Source organism: Onychomys torridus, chromosome 8, assembly GCF_903995425.1.
Source record: "Onychomys torridus chromosome 8, mOncTor1.1, whole genome shotgun sequence".
Lineage (NCBI taxonomy): Eukaryota > Metazoa > Chordata > Mammalia > Rodentia > Cricetidae > Onychomys > Onychomys torridus.
In genome coordinates, this window is record NC_050450.1 from 107555723 (window position 1) to 107582905 (window position 27183).

At 43.8% G+C, this 27183-nt stretch overlaps 1 protein-coding gene across 1 annotated transcript in view; it reads left to right on the forward strand.

Moving 5' to 3' along the window:
• Positions 1-27183, forward strand: part of Rptor (regulatory associated protein of MTOR complex 1) — a 349556-nt gene that overhangs the window by 81695 nt on the left and 240678 nt on the right. The window contains exon 3 of the mRNA XM_036195340.1: positions 9287-9369. Within this exon, the coding sequence (XP_036051233.1) occupies positions 9287-9369 (83 nt within the window). The remainder of the gene's footprint in view (positions 1-9286; positions 9370-27183) is intronic.

The window sequence follows — 27183 nt, forward strand, 5'->3', positions numbered from 1 at the left end:
CAGTACCATAAGAAAGGCATACAGTTCTGCCTTTTGTACAGAGCTGTATGGACTTTGTACCACTTTACTTAAGTCTCCTGATTTGTATCCTGCTTTCCCTGATTTATTTGCATCACTATAGAATGCGAGGACTCCAGAAATTGGCTTTTGTCGTACAATGTGAGGAAGGACCCATTCAGTCTTCTTTATGAATTCTATCCTCTTGTTTTTGGGATAATGGTTGTTAATCTTTCCCAAGAAGTTACTGCAGGCTCTCTGCCAGTATTCATTATCTTTCCATAGTGATGAAATTTCCTCATTAGTTAAAGGTACTACAATTTCTGCAGGGCCCATTCCTGTCAACTGGCAAAGTCTTAATTTACCTTTTTGAATCAAATCAGAGATCTTTTCTATATAAGTCTTTAATTCCTTGTTTGGTTTACGTGATAGGAATATCCATTCCAATATAATATCTTCCCTCTGCATGAAATACCTGTGGGGGAATGTCTGGAGGGGAATATGACGAGAATGCATTTAAGTTCTGGATCCACATGATCCACATGTGCTTCTCGAATTGTCTTTTCTACTAGAGCCAATTCCTTCTCAGCTTCGGCTGATAATTCTCTTGGACTATTTATATTTAATTCTTTGTCCCCTTCTAGAGTATTAGCCAAATTTTGTAGTCCATCTTTGGGTATTCCCGTGATACCCAATAAGTTGGAAATGCTTCCTAACAACTTTTGAAAGTCATTAAGAGTCTTCAATCGATCTGTCCTCAGTTGTACCTTTTGGGGTCTAATTTTTTTGCAGCTCTACCTTATATCCTAAGTAATTAATAGGATCTCCTCTTTGTATTTTTTCAGGAGCAATTTGCAGTACCCAGCGAGGCAAAACTTTTTTAAACTTCTTCAAACATGCTTTCTAATGTGTCTAACTTTGGATCAGCTAATAGGATATCATCCATATAGTGATAAATTATGGATTGTGGAAACTTTGCACGAATTATCTCCAATGGTTTTTGCACAAAGTATTGGCATAAGGTAGGGCTGTTTAACATTCCCTGTGGGAGGACCTTCCATTGATATCTCTTTACTGGCTGAGAATTGTTATAATTAGGAACTGTGAAGGCAAATTTTTCTCTATCATTTTCTTGTAAGAGTATGGTAAAGAAACAGTCTTTTAAGTCAATAACTATTATAGGCCATTGTCTGGGTAGCAGAGAGGGCAAGGGCATCCCAGTCTGTAGGGAGCCCATTGGCTGAATTACTTCATTAATAGCTCTCAGATCTGTCAGCATTCTCCAATTACCAGACTTTTTTTTTTTTTTTTTTAAAATAACAAATACAGGAGAATTCCAAGGGCTAGTAGACTCTTCAATGTGTTGAGCATTTAACTGCTCTTGAACCAGCTGTTCTAAAGTTTGTAGCTTCTCTTTTGTCAAAGGCCATTGTCTAACCCAGACAGGTTTATTAGTTAGCCATTTCAAAGGTAAGGCAGTTGGTACTTCTGAGAGTTCAACAGCAGTTGTGCTCTGTTTGTGTACAGCCTGAATGGTTGGTGACTGTTTTTTATAGCATGTTATGATATTATTCCTAGAAACATGAACTGGCCTCTATTCCTTTTCTGAGAGTGTAGGAATTTTAATCTGGGTATTCCACTGTTGTAACAGATCTCGGCCCTATAGATTTACTGCTACATTTGCTACATATGGCTTCAGCCTTCCTCTCTGTCCTTCTGGCCCTATGCATTCAACCCATCTCGAACTCTGTTTCATCTGAGATAGGGTGCCAATTCCTAAAAGTTGGACATCTACCTCTTGAAGAGGCCAATTCGGATGCCATGATTTTGGTGTAATTTTAGTCACATCTGCACCTGTGTTTACCAGGCCCTCCAGAACAAAGCCATTGATTCGAATTCTAAGCTTTGGTCTTTGTTCATTTATGGAAGTCTGCCAAAATATTTGTTTTATTGTGTTCTTTGTAAACTGTGATTCATCTATCAGAGCTGTTTTATCACCCATTGCGTATTGGTTTTTACATTAGGCATTGATTTATTCAGTTGTCCTGGTGAGGAATGTCTTCCACAGTGGCTGGGAATGTTCTTACCAGATTTGATTTGGCGGCCTGCAGGAGGCCCCCTGAAGTGTTTCCCGCCAGTAAAGGGTTGCCTCGTATATCTATTTTTGATCTGCACTCACTGGTCCAATGTCAGCCTTTGCCACATCTTCTACATAGTCCAGGAGGTGGTTGGGGTCTCCTGTTTAGGCTATTCCTAGAAGGAGTATTACTTCTAGGAGTACCCCATGTACAGTTTTTACTTATATGACCTGGTGTACCACATTTAAAACATTTGGTACCACGGGGCCTTCTTCCACCTCTGAGATTTGTCTCTCCTGTCCAAGCCTCATTACTGTAGTAAAGAGACTCAACACCATTAGTATACTGAATCCATTCTTCCAAAGGAGCTGATCTGATCTTTAATGGTGTAAGTATTCTTTTGCATTCTGCATTAGCATTGTCGAATGCCAAGGACTCAGTTAATACTTTTCTTAATTCTTTATCTGACACAGCTTTTGTTATAGCTGTGTTCAGCCTTTGTAAAGAATCAGTGAAGGGTTCGTGTGGTCCCTGAAATATCTTTGTGTGTACCTCAGTTGCTTTTCCAGGTTCTGGAATTTTTTCCCAAGCATTTAGAGCTGCTGTATGGCATAGGGATATTGTAAGCTCATCATAAATGGCTTGTACATTCCTGTCAGCAAAACATCCCTCACCAAGTTTTTGATCTTGGGAGATCTTATAACCTCTGAGTTTACCTTGTTGTTCTAAATTTCTTGCCTCTTTTCTCAACCAGCTTTGGGGCCAGATATTGGTGAAACTATTAAGGCCATTCCACGTAGTTAAAAGGGAGGTTTATTTTGTGGGGTAACTTACAAATGAAGGGATAGGTTGTAGGGTCTGGCAAAGGTATGGCGCAGAATGGCGGTGTTCTCTGGAGAACCCTGCTCGGTCCACCTCCAGCATCTAGGGTCCCAGCACCAAGAGAGACCTCTCTTCTCCATCCTGGGTCTTCTTCTTCCTCCCTCAGCCCCGCCTTGCAGGCATGACCATTACCGAAGCCTCAATGGGGGTTGGAACTTCCAGGCCATACCACATGTCTGTGATCCTCACACTGAGGAAGTGGAGGCAGGAAGGTCAGAAATTCAAGATAATTTTGAACTACCTAACAAGTTTTAGGACAGTTGAGGTACATGAGACCCTGTTTCACACAAGCGTTTTTGATTTTTAGGAATATAGTCAGTCCCTGCCTCTTGCCATCCTTGTGGTTAAGTCATTCATGGCCTGTGGGTTGGGATCCTCAAGATTGTTTTCAGATCCTAGGATTCTCTTCCCATAGAGCAAAGGAAATGAAGACTGATGCTTTGTCTTGTTTTGGTCAAACCAGATTTCCCCTTAGTTCTTCAAGGGACAGTAGCAAGAACAGCCCCTCACATGATTTCACACAGCAGCGTGGGTGCCAGGGCCTTGTATAGCTTTAATTGGAGTTTCCAGAAATGGGAGATCCAGTACCTGTGCTTGAGAAGTCCTGTGAGGATGTTGATATACTTGTGGGTAAAGTTCCCTTCCAGATACAGAACCTGTCACCACTTTTGTGATTAATCTTATTTAAAACAAAAAATTCAAACTATTGCATATACATGGAGAGTCAAATAGTGCTGAAGGTCCTGTTAAGAAAAGGCTGCCCTATTGGTTCTTTCCTTGATTGTTTGTGTTGTTTTCCTGCAGTTGCAGGGTGCCCTGCTAAGCTGCCTGGAGCTTAGGGTGAGCTTTTCTTGGTTTTTCTTATTGCAGCTGACTGCCCACATGCTATCTGCAGGGCACCTTCCCTCCCCTGCACACTGAACCCTGAGTCACCTGCTCCTCCTATTCCCTCTGATGCCTTAATCCCTAGACCTGCTGCTTGGGAGACATAGCTGCACACACACATATGCACACATATATGCACACCTCCCCCAACTCATCCTTTTTCCCAGTCTAACTTCTTTTCTTTGTGGTTCACTTTCTAAGAAAAGGAACATGAAAAACAGACCTTGCCCATGTTTACAAGGCCTCTTGTTTATTCCCCTAAACTTGAATATTAGCTTGAACTATTTTCATTGGAATTTTGAAGACATTGGTCTATTTTGTCTGATTTTTGTTAGGGCTTTGCTGATTCTGAGCAGGATGTGATTGGATTTTTCTTCTGGGTGATCCTTTATTTCTGTACTTAGCAGTGTGATTAGGATGTGTCTGGATGGGAATTTCCTGGATTTATTTTTGTCTCATCGAGCTTTTTTTAATCTGTTTTGTCTTTGATAATAAATTTGGGAGGTTTTTAGTCATTATGCCTTTCATTCTGGGACTTTAGTGACAAGATGACAGAATGTCAGGCCTTTTGTCATCGTCATCCACAGGTCTGTGTAGCCCTTTCCTTGGGTTCTTGAACTTTCTGCAAAGAAATCCTGTATTCTTCTAAGATCTGATTTTATAGTTGGTGGCCAAGAAAAGTGAAACTGAGTAGTTGCTGCGTGAGTTCGTGGAAAGTGTTTGTGGAGAGTTGGGGCGGAGGTGGCTGGGCGCTAGAACAGGGAGGCTGACAGAGCATTGCAGTAAAGTGGTGACATTTCCATGTCTCGATTGTGGCACATGACTGTAAGCTGTGTAGGACGAGCAGGAAGGGAAGGATCTTCCCACTTAGGAAGAAGGTCTTTGCTGATGTCTGATGGAAAGCCAGGAAATACCCATCAGGGTAAAATGGTTCCTACAGAGGGATGGGGTCAGGGATGTTATAATCGGCTGTGTCTTCAAGCTCAGTATGTAACTCACAGGAAGGTTCTGACTTCAGAGAGGGTTTGGCTAGGAGCTTAGTTCCCAAGTCAGGGCCTAGCCAGCATGGTTGAGAGAATGGAGGAGAATGATGATGGCTCACAGGACCCAGGCTCCTTGTCTTCTCCTGAAAGAATACTTTGTGGAAGTGTACTTAGAGCCACGTTGAATGAAGGTGTTAGCGTTAGGATCTGGGATCCCCAAGACTCTTTCCCAGAATCTGTGAAGTTGGAAGTACTCTCCCCCACCCCTGCCCTGCCCCCAACAGGGTTTCTTTGTATAACAGCCTTGGCTGTCCTGGAACTTGCTCTGTAGACCAGGCTGGCCTCAAATTCACAGAGATCCGCCTGCTTCTGCCTCCCGAGTGCTGGGATTAAAGGTGTGCACTATCACTGCCTGGCTGTTGTTTGGTTTTTGAGACAGGGTTTCATGTAGCCCATGCTGGCCTCAAATTCATTATGTAGCCAAAGATGACCTTGTGCTGGGATTACAGGTAACTGTTTGTTACTGTTCATGGTTAATATTGTACTGGGGATTGAATTTAGGGCTTTGTACTTACTAGGCAAGCTTTATACTAACTGTGCTCCATCTCTAGCCCTAAAAGTATTTAATAAAGGCATTATAGTATTAGTTGTCTCTGGAGTACTGTCCTCCAGGCGTGGCTTCTGGTCTCTTGAATTGCCAGCAGCTGTTATTCCTCAAAGGAAACCTACATAAGATTTGGACACTTTGTGTCATGTACAGTAGAGGGGTTTATGAGGCCACAGTCATTTTTAATCAAAGATTTATTTCCTTAATAATTTATTTTATGTGCATTGGTGTTTTGCCTGCATGTATGTCTGTGTGAAGATGTCAGATCCCTTGGAACAGGAGTTACAGACAATTGTGAGCTGCCGTATGGTACTGGGAATTGAACCTGGGTCCTCAGGAAGAGTAGCCAGTGTTCCTAATCATTGAGCCATCATTCCAGCCCAAATTTATTTTTATAATTAAAAAACCTTTTAAAAGGCTTTTTGTGTCTATGAATGTATCTTTGCCTAGCATATGGGGAGACTGTCTTTCAGTGGTGCAGCTGTCCATGACTTGTTTCATTCCTGTAGTTAACCCTCAGGGGAACTAAACTCTACCTGGGTAGAGTTGTTTCTTTGTTCTTAGTGTTTTTGCTTTGTCTGGACTCTGGGAACATTTATGTCCCTTAGAAACAGCTTGTTCAACATTTGACCTTTTTTACTGATGGTAAAAAACGCCTTGTGGATGCAGTTGCTGGAGTCTTCCAAAGGGGTAAAGGCAGTGACTTCTGTCCTTTGCAGTTTTTGAGGTTTTTTTTTTTTTTTTAAGATCCAAGTGGTGGTGGTGGCGGCAGTGGCCTTGGTGGCACACACCTTTAATCCCAGGACTCAGGAGGCAGAGGCAGGCAGATCTTTTGTGAGTTGGAGGCCAGCCTGATCTACAGAGTTAGTTCCAGAACAGCCAGGAATATATATATATATGGAGAGAGAGAGAGAGAGAGAGAGAGAGAGAGAGAGAGAGAGAGAGAGAGAGAGAGACCCTGTCTTGACCTCCCCCAAACAAAAACAAAAAACACAACCAAAAAACCTGAGTCCACTTGTAGTACTGCTGGCAGCCATAGTCAGTCACATAATGGCTAATGTTGAGCCCTTGGACTGAGTTTCCTTCTCACTCTTGACAGAGCAAGTTCTAAAGACAGTGGAAGATTTTTTGTTCCCTGAGCACTGGGAATGATTTGGTTAGGAGGTTCCTAGGATGCATGTGCTGGGGAGGTGAGTTTATGCACAATAATGGCACTGGCAGTAAGTCTGTCTGTGGAAGAAATCTGAGGATGAGAACTTCACCTTGAAGTGGTACAGGGCCTGGGATCTTGTCTATGGCAAATGCTGGAGCAGACACCAGTAGTTGCCAGGTTTTCGTCTGCCAGATGAAGTGGCTGGATGGCAAATGTGGGCTTTGGGCAGATAAAAGAAGGCGTGAGCATTGTGAAAGCCACGTCGTTCCACCTAGAAGCTTGACAGGGTGGACTGTTGCCAACTCTAATATTTTTTTTCTTTCTTTTTTCTTTTTCTTTCTTTCTTTCTTTTTTTTGAGATGGGGTTTCTCTGTGTAGTTTTGGTGCCTGTCTTGGATCTCGTTCTGTAGACCAGACTGGCCTTGAACTCACAGAGATCTGCGCCTCCTGAGTCCTGGGATTAAAGGTGTGTGCCACCACTGCCAACTCTAATGCTTTTGACCATATCTTAACACAGAGCACCCTTCCTGCAGTCAGGAGAACACTCTCCATCTGCTTGTAGTGCTCCCTAAACGTTGTGTTCTCACTGCCTTGGGTTCCATGTTTTTCTTACTCCTAAGTCTAGCTGGAGTTAAGTTTATGATTATGAATATAAACTAAATAAGAAAAAAATACCCAGCTTTTAAAAAAATTGTCCTTGGTAAATCAGAAATGCATAACAGATTTCTTAAATTTCAGTTCCCAAGAGTGTTCTTAATATTTTGTATGATGAAACTAGAGTTTCTAAGAGCCCCAAGCCCTGGGCAGAATTGGCCACGTGTGGCAGGTTCCAGGAGCTCCTACAACACAGGTATAGAAGCTGAACTACTGCATTTTGCATGGCCTGCTGTCTTCACCTGAAGGAAAGGTACATGCATTCCAGAAAGTGAATAAAGGGTTGTCACTTTAAGTGATAAAATTTGAGATTTGAAATAAAACATTAGAATTTGGAAACTTGTATCTGCCACTGTGAGTTGTTGGCTTCTGATGAGATGGTGTTGTGTCAGTGAATGTGGATTTATTTAAAAACACCAGGGAACGATATGTGATCTGTATCACTCAATGAGCCAATGTTTTCCGAAAGATGCCACAAGGCCAGCTCAAGTTCATTGCTATGCCGTAGATATTATATATCAAGTAATCATAAAGAGATGTCATAGCAGAGGACACAGCCATGGCCACTAAAACACTGTTTAAGGTCTCCTCTCCCTACAGTGAACGTGGGTGAGTGTTGGTACTTTTCTCCATATGCATCAACTGCAACAACAAAAGTTAGGGGAGGTGAGCACAGACCAGACAGTGCAGCTGCCAACTGACACTTGCTATGCAGCTGAGGATGACCTTGAACTTCTGAACTTCCTGCCTCTACCTCCTGGGTACTGAGATTTCAGGCCTACACTTTCATACCTGTATTTTGTGGTAATTGAAGATGGAACCCAGGGCTTCATGCATGCTAGGCAAAGCATTCTACCAAGTGAGCTACATCTTCAGCCCCTTCTCACTAAATTTTTGGAGAGATCATTATTATTTTTCATCATAAATATTTATGTTAAGACAGTGAATTTATCATATTTAGTTTTAAAAAAGACTGTTTTATATATGAGTGTTTTGCTCACATGTATGTACTGCATGCATGCCTGATGCAAGAGGTCAGAAGGCATTGGATTTTCTAGAACTGGAGTTGTGGATGGTTGTGAGTTATGATGAGAGTGCTGGGATTTGAACACAGGTCCTCTGCAAGAACAAGAGGTGCACTTAACTGCTGAGCTGTCTTTCCAGCCCCAGTTTGTCATATTTAAATGAATGAATCAAGATAAAATAATTTTTCCAATATGAATTAAATACTCCTTTTCTCATTTGCTAATTCTCTTTGTAGCACAGGCTGGCCTTGAATTTGTGATCCTCTTACCTCGATAATATCGTATATATCAATAGACAGAGCTCTTTGGGGTCATCAGATGTTTAAAGACTGACAAGGGGTCCTGAGACAGACAGGTGTGAGGTTGTTAGCAGGCTTATGGTTGTTAGCATAGAAGCTGGGCAGTGACTAAGCAGAAAACCAGGGATGTCTGTGTGTTTCATCTAGATGAAAGTGAGTGTGTGGTTCTTTTGGTCCCTCCTTCCTTCCCTCCTAACATCCTCCTTCTTTCCTAATACTCTCCCTCCTTCCTTACACCCTCCTCCCTAAAACCCTCCCTTCCTCCCTTCCTCCTTTCTCACACCCTCCCTCCTTTCTAACACCCTTCCCTCCCTTCCTCCTTCCCTCTCTCCCTCCTTCCTAACACTCATCCTCCCTCCCTCCTTCTTTCCATCTCTGCATACAGGAGGGTTGCATTTTTAATATGGAATCCCAGTAGAAGCACAGCTGGGCCTCTCTGACACCGAGCAGCACTAGAACAGAAGAATGGGAAGGATGGCAGGTGCTGAACAGGAGTGGTGGTTGCCCTGAAGTCGTTTAGTAAACAAGAAGGAACAATCTTCTGGGCTGTGGAGCCTGTCCAGTGTGTTATCAGTTCTGCTTCTGGTTAAGCACAGATAAACTTGAGGCTTGAATGTGTGTCTGGTCAAAGGTTACTTTGCTCTATGGAAAAGGAAGCTCTATGCAAGAATTTTTTCAGAAGATGTGCACATTTACTGAAGTTTCTTTTTGTTGCTCCTACAGATCCTCTGTCTATGGGTCCTCAGAAAGCTCTGGAAACCATCGGTGCAAATCTACAGAAGCAGTATGAGAACTGGCAGCCAAGGGTAAGCCTGCTCTGTTTGTCCTTCCTTTCTAGGCATGGGTTCCTTGGTTTATACCTGAGTGAGACCCTTGGCTTCCTATCAGATCATCCAGTAAGAGCCTGCTCCTCAAGGGTACCTGTCACCTGTCACCTGTCAGTACCTGTGCAGCCTTTCCATTGCAGCTCATGGTGCTTGGGAGGGGCGCATACAGGGTTTGTTTATTTGGTGCAACTTTCCCTTAGAAAACTTTTATAAAAGAAAAAAAAAATGTTTGTTTGCTTTTAAATTTTTTGAGACAGGGTTTCTCTGTACCCCTGGCTGTCCTGGAACTCGCTCTGTATATTAGAGATCCCCCTGCCTTTGCCTCCTGAGTACTGGGATTAAAGGCGTGTGCTAGACCACCAGGCTAAGTGTTCTTTAAGGTTTTAATTTTGCACAGAAAGCGAATTTTCAATAATTTTTCTACAACATCAGCTAGATAGAGCTTTCCTGCCTTAAGTGCTGAGATGTAGGAGAAGAGCGCCTAGCACTCAAAGGGTGACACCTGTTATATGTTTAGCTTTAACACAGAAAGTGAGATTCCTTTCAGTGTAGTCAGCTGCCAATTAATACGCCTTTGTTGCTTTTCTCTATACAGTTTTTATTTTTAAAGAAAACCGGCATGGAAGTTAAGTGTGCCTCCTTGCCTGTAAGCTCTGAGCTATTTGTCAACAACCCAAAGACCTCTTTCCTTTACCTTTCTCACTAACTGGTTTGAAGGTTTAATAAATTTAACAGGAAATTGAGAATTTGAGGTGTTGATGGAAATGCCTTTGTATTCAGCCTTGTATAAAGCATGATTCTGGAATCACCTACAGGCATGTGAGGAGGCAGGCATGGTGAGCAGGTGGTCCTAGCAGTGCACCTCTTGAGGGTCCGACTTGTTTAACTTCTATCTTTAAGCTATAATTGTGAGAGAAGCAAAGGATTTTTAGAACCTCACCACTTAACCCTTGCCTGCCCAGGAGCTGATTTGTGAATTATTTATCCACAGAACTGGAATCCAAGGGTCTCTTGTACATTATTTACATTCTTCAAGTAAGAGAATAGCCACAAATACACTTCTTCTGGTTTTTAGCAATGCTCTTAGGTAATTTATGCTGTAGCATTTGGCAGTGAGGTTCCTCATTGTTGGGAGAGATTTCTGGGTCTTTGTGTTTTACATTTGGTTCTTTTTCCTTTTGAAGACAGGTTCTCAGGGGTTTGCCTTTTGTCTTTCAAATCTGTTATTTCTGGTGGTTTATATAAAAATCCCAGAGAGTGTAATGCATTTGGCAGTTGGGTTAGGATTGGAGAGATTCTTTTCAAAGTAGCTGAGAGGGCTGGAGAGATGGCTCAGAGGTTAAGAGCACTGACTACCCTAACCCTAACCCTAACCCTTTTCCAGAGGTCCTGAGTTCAATTCCCAGCACCCACATGGTGGCTCACAACCATCTGTAATGAGATCTGGCTCCTCCTCTGTGCACATAATAAACAAACAAACAAATAAATAAATAAATAAATAAATATCTTAAAAAAAAAAAAAAAAAAGGTAGCTGAGATGCCAGTGTCCCAGTGAAAGAATAGCGTCTTTGAAGGTTTTGCAGGTGTCCAGCATGTCAGCTGGTGGGCCAGCACTTCAGGGAGCTTGCATGGGTGGAGTGGCTTGTTAGCTTCTGTGCAGTGCATGGAGAGGACGTACCTTTGACTTGGCTGCTCTGACGCTTGCTGAGTCTTCTTGGCACCGCTGCTTGTCTGTCTAGGACAGGATGTATCAGACTACATACATTCAGATCCTCCAGTTGTGTGTTGATGAAGTGACACTGGATGCTTCAGATCTTCTGGTGTCCTTAGTGAGTCTCCCTACTGCTCTGATTGTTTTCTTCTTTTAGAGTATTAGTCTGTGAGGAAGTAATCATTCAGGGTACACATTTAAGATTTCAGCATATTAATACTGTTTATTCCATTTGTGAGTGAGTATGGGTGTGTGTTAGTGCCAGCTTTATTGTTTGGCATGAAATTGGGTGTTAGCTAGTTCAGGATAGCAGACAGTAGTGAGCAGAATCTTCTGAAGTAGGAATCTTTTCTTTTGAGACAGGGTCCCACTATGTAGCTCTGCTCATCCTGAAATTCACTGTGTAGACCAGGATGGCCTGGAACTCACAGAGATCTGCCTGCCTCTGTATTAGCATTAAAGGAGTGTGCCACCACACCTAGCTTGTTTCTTTTCTCTCTCTCTTTCTCTCTCTCTCTCTCTCTTTTTTTTTTTTTTTTTTTTTTTTGGTTTTTCGAGACAGGGTTTCCCTGTGTAGCTTTGCACCTTTCCTGGAACTCACTTGGTAGCCCAGGCTGGCCTCAAACTCACAGAGATCCACCTGGCTCTGCCTCCCGAGTGCTGGGATTAAAGGCGTGCGCTACCACATTTTTTATGTATGGGTGTGTTGCCTGCTTGTTTGTCTGTGCTGTACATGTAGTGCCCTCTGAGATCAGATGGACTTGAGTTACAGATGGTTGTGAGCTGCCATGTGGGTGCTGAGGATTGAGCCTGGGTCTTCTGGAAGAGCAGCCAGTGCTTTTAACTGCTGAGCCATCTTTTTAGCACTCTTTTGTAGCAGGAATCTTAAAGGTTCTTATTAATAAAAATCAAACCTGAGGCCAGTTATTGGGGTGAATGCTGGAAGATCAGAGAAGCAGAACAAGCCAGTTTCTTCACCTCGCCAGTTCCTCAGCTAGTCTGTTTCCTCAGACTACAAGCTTCTGAATCCTCATCCCAATGGCTCTCAGCTGAACTGTGCTGCTCCAAAGCCTGAATGCTAAACCAGCCAAAATACTTAACTAACTAAATGCCTAACTAACTCTGGTGCCTGGTTTTCACATCTTATAGATCTTTCTACTTTCTGCATCACTCCCTGGAATTAAAGGCTGGGTTTCTGGGATTATAGGCATGTGTCACCATGCTTGGCTCTTTCTAATGTGGCCTTGAACACACAGAGATCCACCTGGCTCTGCCTCCCAAGTGCTGGGATTAAAGGCGTGTGCCACCACTGCCCAACTTCTGCTCTGGCTTGCTCTGACCCATTTTCTAGCCACCATTTCTGGCTCTGTTCTAGTCGCTGTCTGTTCTCTGACCCCAGATAAATTTATTTTGGGGAACATACAATATTTCCCCTGTTTTTGTCTAAAATTAAAAAAAGCTTATAACTAATACAAGAAAAATCATATCCAATAAGTATATACAATATACACAGTCAAGATTACATTAATGATGTCTAGTCCATTAACATTTAACAGATTCAGGCGAAAAACTCCATTATATATAACAATGTCCAGTCCAGTAACATTTGATAAACTCAGACAAAAAATTTTTCATTACTTATCCTATTTAAAACAAGTAGTTCCTTTTTAAAAGTAGTTTCAAAATTTGATCTTTTTTCTTATCATGTTCATATTCTCTCTTTTTTTCTTTTCACAAAAGTTTCAATAATCTACCTTTTGTCATTTTTATATCTTTCCTTTTTTCTTTTTAGTGTAGATTCAATGATCTACCCATTTATCCTATTATTTCTTTATCTTTTTTCTCAGGGTAGATTCAGTGATCTACCTCATATCTATACTCTTTTAATCTAAGTCTCTGTCCCAGAGCAAATCTGTTCCATGGCATTGTGATTGAAGACAGGTCACATTTGCATGCAGTCAATGATCCAGACATGAGGACATAGTATGAGTCACTGCAGGATGAGGCAGTAGAGGATCTGCACTGAGACAGTGGTTGCAGCCCTCCAGTGGTTTCTAATTGGGGAGCATTGGTTAAAGGCCACAAGTTTCAGAAACACCTGTAAAATCAGAGCTTGTTTTTCAGAACAAAAGAGTTTGAGGTGGGGTTCTAGTCAGGTTAGGAAAAGGTATCAGTGTAAGACACAGGTGGGTTTCTAGTCGGCTTGGTACACACAGTGGAACTGCAGTGTAGCAAGAGGCTGTTTGTTTTTCCCCATATCCAGAAAGCCATACTACAACCATAAATATCATCTCATTTCTTCTTGAGTACCAGAGCTGATGCATTCATTTTTACATGTGCTAAAAGTGTCTCAGAATTAATTGATATATGTTATTAGTGGGACTCCTCCATTTTAGAAACAAGACTAAGGTAATGTATGTCACCAGGATACCTCTGACTGGCCGGAGAATGTTAAAATGCAGGGATGTGCTGTAAGAGCGTGGTGTGCATCAAATGCTCCTCAGCTTAGTTACCTTCATATGACCTGAGGATAGAGTAAGGAGGCCTGACTTCAATGCAGAGCTTCTCAGTAGGTGCAGACTTCATGCTGCAGGCAAGAGTTTGCACAGAACAAGAGGTAATTACCCAGCTCAGATGTATGGTGCAAGGTACATAGTCCCCAACTGTAAATCAGGATCCTTTGAAACATTGCAAAGCTAAACATGCACCACTTTACTACACTCTACAGAGCTCTTGTGCTTCTGCAGTAATAAAGAGAGGTTGATGTGCCATCTGCAACAAACAGTGGGGATGTTATTAAATTCCAAGACCTCTGATGGAAAGACCCTAGATTCAGTTTTCTCTTCCTCTGTATGCTTTATTGCACCATTCACAGAGGTCGGGCAATCTGCAGTGAGGTCATTTCATTCATATTTGCTGAAATCACAGCAGCTTCCAGGGTGGTGTGGGTGGGAAGAGATGGTGTGTTAATCTCCATAGCAGAAGGAGCAGAAAACTTACTGTAACCTATAATGCCACTGGTGCCTGGCACACTGCCTGTTTCCTTACTAGTGCCAAAGCTCCCACATTTCCTCATTACTTTTCTGGCTGTGGTGATTCAAAATCAGATACTTTGATAAAGGTGATTTTGGTTCAGGAAAGAATTTAGAGAAACCACTGTGATTTTATTTCCAGTGGCTACCACACTCTGTGTTAGGCCATATTTTCTTGCCTGGCTGATTGAGCCCTTTTTAAAATAACTGGTGGAATATTTGTTCCTAGTTAAATTTAAGACTTTTCCTTATTACCTTTAGGTACATAAAATTTAGTTTAGTGGGAGAGTGAAGGGAAAATGCCAACCATAGTTTCAGCCAAAAATTAAGTATTAAAGCTCCCTTGTTTCATGATGAGCCTCAAGTGGAAGGTTTATTGGGAGCTGAGAGCAGGGGCTTTGGGCTTTTAAAGGTTTGGCTGACAGATTGGGGTGCTGGCAGTTTAGCATGAGATGCAAGTTAGGAACTCAGGATAGGCCCATTCACCAGGTCTCCTTTCTCTAAGGCCAAGAGTGGGGGGCACCATGCCTCTGCAGGAGTAGGTTCCAGTTTTTGTGGTTTCCAAGTAAATTCTGTGGGAATGGTTACCATTTACTGTGGGAGGTAAGGAGCTTTGGTGTACCTGGCGCAGTTGGTCGTGAGCTGAGGTGACCATTGAATGGGCCCATTTGTTAGTGCAAGTGTCCACAGAGGGGAGGAAGTGCTTTTCACTGGGAATGCACTTTGCTGTAGAAGCCCTTTCTCATCTTGACCAGCAGGAACGGCCTCAGGTTCTGTGCAGTCACCATGGGTTCTTAGGAACCACATGCAGCCATGTTCTGTGGTTACATCAAGCAGGTTTTAGGTCCTAACTCCTTTTCAGTGCATTCTTCTTGTGTCTGTCACAGTGGATTTGTTTGTAGTCAACAAATGAAACATGTTTATAGATTCCTGCCTAGCAGTGGACTTAGGAAGAGGGAGTCTTTCTCCAACAAAACAAGGCTCCTGGGCTAGTTCTTCCTCTGAAAACCAGCCATTGCTACCTTGGTGATAGGACTGTACTGTAGATGAATTTCTAAACAGTTTTATTAAACAAGAAACACAGAGCCGAATACAGAGGTAATAGCTAAAGATATCAGAGAGGCACGTATCTTACCACCTTGCTGCGATCGCTTCCCTAGAAAGAGCTTCTTCCTGTCTGACTTGTGTTTTTATTGCCTTTCTGTTCTGCTTTCTCATTGGCTCTAAGCCCAGCGACATGACTTCCTCATCACTGCCTGTCTATACAGACCTCCAGGTCTCTATGGTTGGTACTGGGATTAAAGGCTGGTGTCACCATGCTTGGCTGTGTCCTTGGCCACACAGAAACTCTGCCTGCCATGTGGTCGGATTAAGAGAGTGTGCTACCACTGCCAGACTTCTGCTTAATGGCTATTAGACCTCTGATCTCCAGGCAACTTTATTTATTAACATAAAAATAAAATATCACATTTCAGCACAATTAAAATATCACCACACTGTACACTTGGACTACACACATTTTATGAGCTGCTTTCTATGAACTGGAGCTGACAAGCTGGCCAGGGACAGCCACTTTTCTTTCTTTCTATTTCTTGGTTTTAGGTTTTTTTGAAAGAGGGTTTCTCTGTGTAGCAGTCCTGGCTGTCTGGAACTTGCTCTGTAGACCAGGCTGGCCTCGAACTCACGGAGATCTGCCTGGCTCTGCCTCCCGAGTGCTGACACTTTTCTTTTTATGTTGGATTTGTAGGCTTGTTCTGGGGGTGTTAGGTACAGATGTTATTTGTAGAGCTCAGTATCCATATATAATTGTGTGTTTGTGGGTTGCAGTTAGGGTTGCTGGGATCTGGACTTCTGTGCCTCCTTCCACAAGTGGGGTAGTTGCTGGTTGTTGGGAAACTTGAGGGACCACACATGGCGTGCTGCTCAGTGAATCCTGAGTGCTAGGCTTGGAGAAAGCTCTCTCTTCCCCAGCAGCTGCACCCGCAGAGCCCTGAGGGTGGGCTTATAGCTTCTCTACTCCTTGTTCCTGTGGTCTGCAGGCCCTAGATGCCTGCCTCTGCTCTGAGGGGCGGAACGGATGGTGCTAGTACTCCTCCCTGGCCCCACCCTGAAGTTGTGCATTGGATTTACAATGGGATGTGCTGAACACTGGTGCTGACATGAGTCAGATGGGGATAATCTGAGAAGAACGTAATGCACCTAGGAGCCTGGGTCCTGGGTCCTGGGTCCTGGGTCCTGGGTCCTGGGAGGTGCTCGGAGATTGTGGAGTAGACTGATGTGGATGGGCTGTCACTCTGCAGTGACTCCTAGCTTGGGGCAATCACGTTTTGATATGACAGCACTGCTCATCTGGACACAGTCCTGTTATGGTGTCACTGTCATCCCTTGGTGTGCTGCCCTCATGTCATGACTGCACCATGCTCTTGCATAGCTGGCTTGTCTGCCAGCAGCCTTCTTCTCTCAACATGGCTTGATTCTCTGTGGAGCCAAAGGTTGGGCATCATCCACCTGTTTGTGTTTCTGTGACAAACTGCAAATGAGGATTCCTAGCCACAGGCAGAATTGTAGCTGGCTGACTCACTGTTGACATGATTCAAAATCTTGTGTGAAGCGCTTTGCCCCTGTCCTCATTAAATTTGTAAGATGGTATAGATGTGTCTTCTGGCTGTTGTGAGGTTAACCATTGTGTTGTGATGGTTTCTCTTAGCTGCTTCCTGCCCAGATTATACCCATGACAAAAGTTTGCTTGTGTTTTTGCTTTGGCCTTAATCATGCTCCATTCTGCATCTTTCCCTGTCTTTTCTCTCTTCTTGCCTGGCAGCTTTTTCATGGACTGTGTTCAGGGAGAATTCTGACTGACGCTCTTCAGCTAAATGGCTTCTTAGTCAGCCCTGCCCACACACTTCCTCTCTTGCCCTGTCCCCAAAGGCCATGACGTTGCAACAGCCTTCTGGATGTGGAACTAAGATCTAAACAATAGGTTCAAACTCACAAACCTGAGCTGCCAGTGTAGCTAATAGGATGGCACGTAGCTGTCATCATCTCTGTCTTCTCATTCTTGAGGAAGCTTGCACACATTTTAGAAGGCAGGTCGTGGAAATCATTCTGCACTCATGCTGTTTTCAGTGGTGCACAGAATGGGTTCCAGCCATTCTGTCACTGCTCAGAAGGAAGTGGAACATCCTTCACCCCTCTCCCTCCTGTGCCAGTGCTGCATCAGGTTCTGAATTAGCAGACTCTTGGCTTTGGTCTGACCAGATGGAACATTAACCCTTCCCTCATCCCTTACCCTGACCCTGACATGTTACTACTTCATTCCTTTAAGATTGAAAATATAAGGTGTGGATGTGATGGCCCACGCCTTTAATCCCAGCACTCAGGAGGCAGAAGCAGGTACATCTTTGAGTTTGAGACCAGCCTGGTCTACAAAGTGAGTCCAGGACAGTCTTGTCTTGAAAAACCAAAACAAAGAAAAACCCCAAGAAACAAAACAAAACAAAAACAAAGAAGAAGTAAGAGAAGGGTGGATGTAGAGAGTAAAACAACTTCTATATTTGCAGCTAGTTGGTCCCAGTGCCCGGGACTCCTTGACGCTGTAAGTGACCTGCTCTAGGCATACTATTTCTGCAGTGGAAGAGGGCTTGATTCTTTTCCTCACAAGCCTCTCAAGGACCTCTCTCTTATCACTCTTCTCCTGCTGATAAAGTCACGTTTTCTGTGTGTACAGATTTTGACAGAGACACGATGCTTGTGGAGGACTGAAACTGTAGCTCATCTTAGCTCTCTGGCACCGATGCGTTTCTTACAGGGTGGGCTTTGGAAGTGAACCTTCCTCTGTGGTCCAGAGCGCCTGGTCACATGATCCTGAAGAACAGGTGCCAGGGTACAGCTGGGAGTGCTGACAGTCAGGAAGCAGAAGGCATAGAAGGCTGAGTTAGGGAATGCCAAAAGGAGTCCCCATATGCTCATTGCATGCCACTGTGAAAGCTGTAAAATTACTCCCCAGCGGGGGGTGGAGAGTGAGTAATGGATCAGAGGGAATGGTTATGAACACTTCCTGTGGTGTCTGACTTCATTTTGAAGAGGAACCAGGTGTCATGGAGGTGTCCACACCTGGGTGCTCACCTTAGCACTGGGCCAACTCCCTATGTGGAGGAAACCAATGGAGATGTCTTAAAACTTGGAAAAATTAATATGAAATCTACATTTTTTTTTGGTGTGTGTGTGTGTGTGTGTGTGTGTGTGTGTGTGTGTGTGTGTGTAGATGTTTTCCTTAATCACTTTCCACTTTATTATTTTATTTTTATTTTGAGAAAAGGTCTACTGAATCTGGGAAGATGGCTCAATGTGTAAAGTACTCATTCTGCAAATGTGGATCTGATTCTAAACCCCTAGAACCCAAGTAAAAAGCTAGGTGTGGTTGTGTGCACTAGAACCTAGTTCTGTTAAGAAGCGGACACAGCAGGATTGTAGGGGCTGGAGAGACCTGCTTCAAGGAAATAAGGCAGAGAGTGATAGAGTGGGACACCGAGCATCCCCCTCTGGCATCTGTGTGCATGCCATGGGTGCACACAGCACACTCATTGCATGCATGCATACATGCATGTGCGCGAGCACACGCGCGCGCGCGCGCACACACACACACACACACACACACACACACACACACACACACACACTTTTGCCACTGTCTAAATGCTGCAGGAGCCTGACAGCACTTTACCTTGCTGCGTGGCTTCCCTGTCACAGGTTGTAGCTGTCTGTTTCAACCTGGAAGACAGCAGTAGCAGTGTAGCCTCGTTACTTGTCTTAGCACTCCGTTTCTCCTGGGTTTTTCTTATATAGGCTCATAGTCCTGCAATTTGAAAACATTTGCTTAGAACTTTTTGAAAATTTCTTGAAAAATACTCCTTTTAAGGTGAGGCTATGGGCAACAAATTATCGTTGTCTGGAAAATGTTTTGTTTCTGTTTAAGTTCTGAAGGGCAGTTTTATTGTGTGTAGAATTTGGCAATGTCCTTGACTTTTTCTCAGCTTCATGATGTTTTCTCCTGCAGACTTCTGTCCTTTTTGGTGAAATGTTGGCTGTGAGTCTCAGTGTACTCTACCATGAGCTCTTTCCAGCCTCTAGCAGTGTGTCCCAGCTCTGCTTTGAAGGTGTGCTGCCTCCGACACCCTTCTTGGGCTCATTTCAAAGCTCCTTCCTTTGGTTTTCTTCATTTGGTAAGATGTTCTTTGTGTGGTTTTTCATCCCTCTTTGTCTTTTCTCCAGTGCTGCTTCACATGGTGCTGCTGCTGCTTCTCTTAGGGATGGAGGCGGAGTCTGTGAGACTTCCTCATGCGCTCATGTTTCTTACATTTTGTCTAGTATCTCTTCTGTCTGGGCTTCTGATCTGCCTTATAGTTCGTTCCTCTCTGCTCTGGTGTTAAGTCTGCTGCCTGCTAAGAGATTGCTCCTCCACTGCACCACTTCCCTAGCCCACACAAACACTTCAAGATTGAGATACTGTTAACATTTAGTATGACTGATGGCCTTGGCACTGTTGTCATTGCTTGCATGGTGTGTAGTTAGTGGCCATGAGGTCCTCCTGTGGAGGGCTGAGTCCTGAGTTTCAGTGTTAGTTTCAGCGTTAGAACCTGAGACTCAAGAGTCAGAGACTAGGACACACAGAGGAAATGCCACTCCATTTATTTATGCCTGTAGCGCAGCCCTGAGTGACAGGACACAGAGGGAAGCTGGCTCAGCATAGTGACTTCTAGGGCCATTCAGGAAGTGGCGGAGTGGTTAGGCAGCCCAAGGAGCTTCTTTTTCTCTTACCTGTAAGGATGATAAGCATCTGAGCTTAGCTTTTATTGATTAGCTTTTACTGAGTACAAGGTGGAAATCTCATATGAGAAAGCATTTGTTCCCTTAGTAATACATAAAATGATGACTTCTTGCACAACCCAAGGAGCCTTAAAAAACAGCATATATTTCATTGAAATTGTAGCCATACCTTTATAAGGACAGACTTGGGGACAGTATATAAAAATCTCCTTTAGGTCTTCCCAGAATCCCCTGTGCCACCCCATGGCTAACTCCTGCTTCCACTTCCCAGTTTCTTTTTCTGCCCCTGAATATTACAGATTAATAATTTCTTGGGGTAGTCAGTTTAAAAATTTTGGGGGTGGTAACAGGTGCTGCAAGGGACCCATGTGACTTCCTGTCTTGGAGTCAAGAGTCCAGGAAGCAGAGATTTGGACTTGGGCAGGAGTTCCCACAGGTGCTCAGCTGCAGACAGTGGAGTCCCAGAGTGCTCCTTGCTCCTGCCTAGCCCATGTAGCCATTTCCTCGTCCTTGTGATACCCAGCTTCTTCCTGCACAGGTTCTTCAGTAAGTAAGGCCTGGGGTTTGCTCCTCAGAGGCCCTGTGTTTTCTCTAGACTTCCTGGGAGAGGCTCTGCTGCTGCCGGGAAGGGAACCCACCTCACCACCCATTTGCTGTGCTGGTGAACCAGCACAGGGTTTATATTCGGATTAGTAGTGTTGTCGAACACTCTGTGGTGTCTGGCCTGGGACTCTGCCCTTCACAGCAGGGCTCAGTGATCCACAGTCAGATGTTGGGATGGTGGTGCCCAGAGGCCTATTCTGTGTTCACTCTTGCATGTGTTACATCTCGTGTAAATTTAGCTCATCTCTTTCTTAGGTTGCTCTACATGTTGTTGGGGTTTTTCCCCCAAGCAGTTTTTAGATGTCATTTATGTGTAGTAAAATGAAGAGCTAGAGTGTCTAGCTTGATTAGTTTTGATAGTTGTGTGCTCCTGTTTAATCAGCATTCAGAACCCACAGACAGTTCTTTTCTGCCCTTTTCTGAATTGAACCCAAGGCCTTGCACATGGTGGCCACCTCTAAGCCATGCTCCTAGCCTCACTGCCCTCCTTGGTCCTATCCTTGACCTTCCTACAGTGGCTAGTAGCTGTCTGCTCTGTCCTTGGCTCTCGTCTCAGCACAGATCTGCCCCCCCCCCCCCCCCCCCCGTAGTGTTGTCTGTGTCACCAGTTCATTCTCCTCTTTCTGCCCCTGTGTGGACTATGTGCATAAACCCAAGCTCGTTCATGTCCGCAGAGGTGGATCTGGGCCAGTTCCACTGCTGGTGTTAGGAATCAAGCTGCCGTTTGTGGGAAAGCCTTCATGTGGAGGTGCAGTTTCATTTCTCTGTGTAAATACCTGGCATGAGATTGCAGGTCACGGGTGGTTGTATGTTTTTATTTGTGCTTTACAAGCCCCATGAAATTGATAAAATGACAGTGATTTCGTTTCCCTTCTGCAAAGCCAGGCTTTGGGGAGGAACCTTACCTACCTCTCTCCTGCACTCTGGAGACATGAGAACATAAACACCCTTGATGCTTGGTTGCTTTGAATGAATGCTTAGGTGATATATGGATGTTATTTTCACCTCAAATAGGACTCATCAAATAGGGAGTGAATGTGGGTTGTGTTTATCAGTGTCTAGTTTAGAAGTATGCCTACAAATGGATGCACAGTTTAGAAAGGAACCAAATTAAATTGCTTTTACCTGCCACAAGACTTGGGAACTAGAAGTAACTGGTATCTCCAAACCTCTGCTTCATCCCTGCAGAAAGAGACACATAGAGAGACGGCTACCATGGCCACATATTGTTGGGGGCTTCTAGCTCAGTCCTGCCTAGAATTTCACCTTGGCCTCTTGAGTTTTCCAGCTCTCAGGGGTCTGGATGAAGTTCCCCAGCGACAGTTCTGCACATTGTAGCTGTCTTTACCACAGCTGTAGGCAGTTTTCTGTTCCTGTGATGGACAGCAAGGAGCAGCAGCTACTCTAAGTGCTGGCACAGGGCACCCTGTCTCCTTGTGTCCCTGGTTGAGGAAGACTTGAGCAGCCAGCATTAGGACCAGTAGTAGGGTTTTCTGCTCCAGGTGCTGGAATGCTTCCCGCTTTCCTCTCTGTGTTGCCTTGCTGCTTTCTTTCCTGCCGTGGGCTTCTTAGAAGCACCTAGTGGGACACAGAACCCTGGACCTTGGAGGCTAGGAACTGTAGGCTGTCACAAGCTGTCTGCACTAGAGAATGGGGTGTGTGTAATAACATGGATGGTTCATTTCAGCGTGCCTGTGGAGATTTATAGCAGTCTCTTTAGGGGAATTGGAAGCCTTCTGAGAAAGTGGAAGACACATTTGTAAGTTTTAAGGCCAGAGCAGTGACAGTTTCAGTCAGCATTACATCTTAACAGAACAGGAAGGTTCAGCTTTTATGAGCAGTGAGGCCTGTGTTCTTCTGTCTTCTCTGTCACGGTGTTTGGAAGTCTTGCCTGTGTCTGCTGCTGGCAGAGGGTGCAGTGGACCTGCCCTCTGCCTAGTCTCACCCAGCTGCACTTTATTCGGCAGTCCTAACCGCTGAGTGCTTCTCTGCAGAGCCACAGGAGAGGCTCTGGAAAACTGTCCTGGAAATTGGAAAGATCATTGACAAATCCCAGTCCGTGATGGGCAACTGTCATAGTTAACTGGACTGCATTTATTTTTTTAAAAGATTTATTTGTATGCGTCTGTCTGTCTGTCTCTCTGTCTCTCTCTCTCTGTCTCTCTGTGTCCCCCCCCCCCCTCTGTGTGTGTGTGTGTAAAACATGTTTATGTATGTATAAGTACACATGAATGCCGGTGTCCTTGGAAGCCAGAAGACGCTCTTGGATTCCTCTGGAGCTGGAGTTACAGGTGGCTAGGAGCTGTCTGACTTGGGTGCTGTGAACCAGACTTTGGTCCTCTGCAAGCAGTGTTTGCTCTAAACTGCTGAGCCATTTCTTCGATTTGGAATCACCATGGAAACACAGGTGTGTGTACGCTTAGGTAACTGTCTCCAGAGAGGTTTAGCTGAGAATGTAAGACCCACCCGAATGTGGGCGACACCATAACACAGACTGGGGCTCCATACTGAATAAAAAGAACAAAAGGAGAAAGCTAGCTGAGTGTCTGCATTCTCTTCTCTGCTCCTGGCCTTATGCCACTGTGACCATGCCTTTCCTATAACTTAGTGAGACAGAGTGAGCCCTCCTTTCCTTAGGCCGCTTTTGTTAGATGTTTGTCACAGCATAGAGAAAAGTAACTAACACATCCTCCAGGCTGTGACTTCACTGACCGTCTCTGTTGACCTGAGAGCTGTCCCATTGTTGGGGTGAGGAGAGAGGACACATGTCTTGTTTCTAGTGACCCCCTTGAGAAAAGCTGTTTCTCTTGTATCTTCTAGTATTAAAATGTTACCATTTGGTATTACCTGAAAGGTTATCTTCTGAAGTTGGTTGTGAAAATACATTGTATCTTTATTGTCTCTCTGTTCTGGGATTTGGGGGGAGACAATCTAACCTGTTGTAGATGTAAAGCCGAGAGAGGAGAAAGACTGGGACAAATTGCCAGTATTTTGAAGACAAGTGAGAAGGCCTGGGTGTGCTGTGGATGTACACTGGTGTAAACTGGGTGCCTTCAGTGGCTACCACCCTCCTCCGAACACAGAAGAGGCACCTTATCTAATATAGCAAAATACCCTGGATTCTTATCAAAAGCCCAGTACTTTACTAGGTGCTGCAGATACTTAAGTGAGAGCAGAGGACCCCAGCCTAGTTGACCTACTTGTTTGGGCAAAAGGTGTCCTTCCAGGGTTATGTTTGCTTTGGCCTATGGAAGCTGAAGGCTCTCCTAGGTCCCTGTTGGTCCTCCCAGCATGCCCTTTGCCTCCAGGTCACAGAAGACACCAGAACTGCTAGTGTCAGGCAGTCAAAGGGAAACAGTTGCTCTCCAGCTGGGAGGAAAGGGCTGTTCAAGTGGCTAGTATCTGCTAAGTGGGCAGACCAGGTAGCCACAGGGCTCCCTCCCTCTGCTTTGTTGTTTCTTTGAATAAGAATTGTAAAGCAAATTGTAAAGGAGGGTGGGGTTGACAGAGTCACCCTCCACCAACAGAATGCTCATCCCAGTCCACCACCTGAGTCAGGCAGTCCTTCTGACTTCAGAGCTGGGAGCAGGCCTTTCCCTGTTTGGAGTGCAGCCTTCCCACTCACTCCTGGCCTTTGTAGGCTCAGTCTCCTGGGCCCAGGTTGTTGACAAGTGTGAGGATGTTTGTGTTTTTTTCAGGGACAGATGTGAAAGCCCTCCACTGGTGTGCTAGTTGCTGTTTGGGCATCATGTTGCAGAGGAGAAAGGTATTGGTGGAACATTGCAGTGATTGTTTAGGACAATATGTGTGTAGCCATACTACACTCCAGTGACTGCCATTTGCCACAACAAATATGCTGTGAGCAGAGTGACTTTAGACATGAATCTGGAGCAATGGGAGAGTTGGTGCCCATGTAAGATATGAAAGTGTTACCTCAAATATCTGTTTCAGGTGCTTTGTTCCCCAGTGCAGATTTTAAACGATGTGGAGCACTGGGCCCTAGTGGTGCTGCCTGTAAGTGGAAGCGGGGGATCAGGAATTGAAGGTGCCCTGGGCTTCGAGACCAGTCTCAAATAAACATGCTAGCAAAACTCCACACTGTGCCCCAGGCTATTGGTGAAATTATTAAGGCCACTCCACGTAGTTAAAAGGGAGGTTTATTTTGTAGGGTAGCTTACAAATGAAGCGATAGGTTGTAGGGTCTGGCAAAGGTATGGCGCAGTCTGGCGGTGTTCTCTGGAAAACTCGGCTCGGTCTACCTCCAGCATCCATGGTCCTGGAACCAAGAGAAGCCTCTCCTCTCGATCCTGGGTCTTCAGCGTCCTCCCTCAGCCCCGCCTTGCAGGCGTGACCATTATCGAAGCCTCAGTGGGTGTTGGAACTTCCAGGCCAAGGCTGGAATGGCTACCCACTACATCTCCCCCTTTTGTCTAAATAAGAAGGTTCTAACCTAATACAAGACTATATACAAAGAAATGGTTATCAAATATTGTCCAGGAATAATGAGGGATAATGACCTAGATAAGTTGGAATTACAATCAATGCAAACAATATCAAGCAAAAAACACATACTAAAATCCAGGGAAGTCTAGAGTGTGGGTAGGTGGCATGTTACAAAGATCATTCCAAAAGGTATCCTGTCCTAAAGAATCTGAGTCTAATATTTAATATATTCTAAGATATTATACACACACACACACACACACACACACACACTAATTTGTAACTGTAACTGCTAGTCTTCAACCTCATCAAAGACCTGAGAAGGAATATAATAATACTTGAGAAATGGGAGAAGGACGCAAGCAACTTTCGGGAGTCTTGCAAGAGTAGACAGAGACAGCTGGCAGCCTGGACAGTCACCTGATGTTTCTCAGCATCGTTGGTGCATTCAAATTGGCTACAGGCCTAGAGTATCTGACAGACCATTTTCAGAAGCAAGAATTCTGAAAGACCATCTTACCCTGTCTTGGCAAAGTATAGTGGTCGCTTTCCTTGTGTCCCGCTTGTCCAGAAAGGACAGCATTTGTACTGTCAGCAGTTGAGGCAAGGGCAGTTCTTCTTTGCCCAGCCAAGAAGACAAACTTCCAAATGGAAATGTCTTAGAAGCCCAACATTCTCTCAGGATCAAATTGGTGCTGCCAGGAGCAATTGTGTCTCACGTCAACAGAATTCTAAGTTATTTAAATGCCATGTTCTCTAGGTCCATGAAGATTACCTGTCCATCCGACCTATGTATTTATAAATCTGGATAACCTAACTAACATAATTATAGAGATGACAAGCATAGGTGACAATAAATCTATAAGTCTTATCTACCTAAACTACCTAAGGACTAAGGCTTCATGTAAACAAGGCAAACAGTCTGTAAGCAAATGTACAGTAAAAGGACAATGACTTTAAAATTGTAACAATACACAAAATATCTTTAACAGAGGTAGGAATGTATAGTGCAATATGCAATATGATAATAATCCTAAGTATATATCAGTATACAGAATATCTTAAACAGAAGTAGAATATACAAACAGTATGACAGATACAAATTTACATATGTATCAATATACAAATATTTCAAATAAGAGTAAAAATATGTGTACATATAACAAATATAGTTCTGTATTTGTATCAATATACAAATTATCTTAAATAGGAATATAAAAGGTTTATATTTGTATCAACATATAAGAATTCACAACATTGCAAATTACAGTGCAAATTATCTAAGGCTGCTATATTACTAAATTTGTTTACTAATGTATATGATAGCCTACCATAATATCTTATACCTGTCCATTCCATTCCTTCTCTCCCCCCCCTCCTTTTGAGACATATTTTCTTTCCTTAAGGAGAGTACTGAGTTTAATGGTTTCTTCCACCCCCAACCCTAGAACCATCATCCATAACCCTGAGAAATAGGAAACCTTAGGGAGAAGGGGCGTCATTTTCTTAGAACTGCTTCCTGCTGTTTAGGGGACGATGGTATCTCTGTTGGGTATTGTGAGAAAGCTCAGATAGTTAAATCTCAGTTAGACTAACTGTAGATTCTGCAGCAACTCTCAGAGTAATGGGTAAGATTGTCTGAAATTCTGGCAAGAAGTGTAGTATGATGATGATTACCATGGCATCATTCTGTATTGGGTAGAGGTGTTGTTGTTGGGGCCCCATCTTCCTTCTGGAGACTTCAGAGATTGCTATTGGAAAAACTTATTTCTTATCAGAATGGAAGGTTTGGATTTAAAGATGTCATGACATGTAAGAAAGGATTCCAAGAAATCAAGAGTAAGCATGGAGAGAATTAGAATGTTGAAGACAATGGTCCCTTATAATTGGTTTCCTTCTGTCTCACACCAGAGGGCTCTTCTGATATGGGTCTGAAGAATCGCTCAACCTTTTCTTTTATCAATATGCTTGGGTTTAGAGAAGGAGTGAGCCAATTCCATCTCCAAAGGCAGCTTGGTTTATAATTAAATTGGAACCACAACTATTCTAGATTGATAGAGATATAGATGTTAGACAGTGATATCTTATGCTGTGTAGATTGGTACCAATAGATTCTTTCTTTCTGCTGTAAACATCTGGATATCCAAGGCCTTATGGTTTCTGGAAGATGGGTATTTC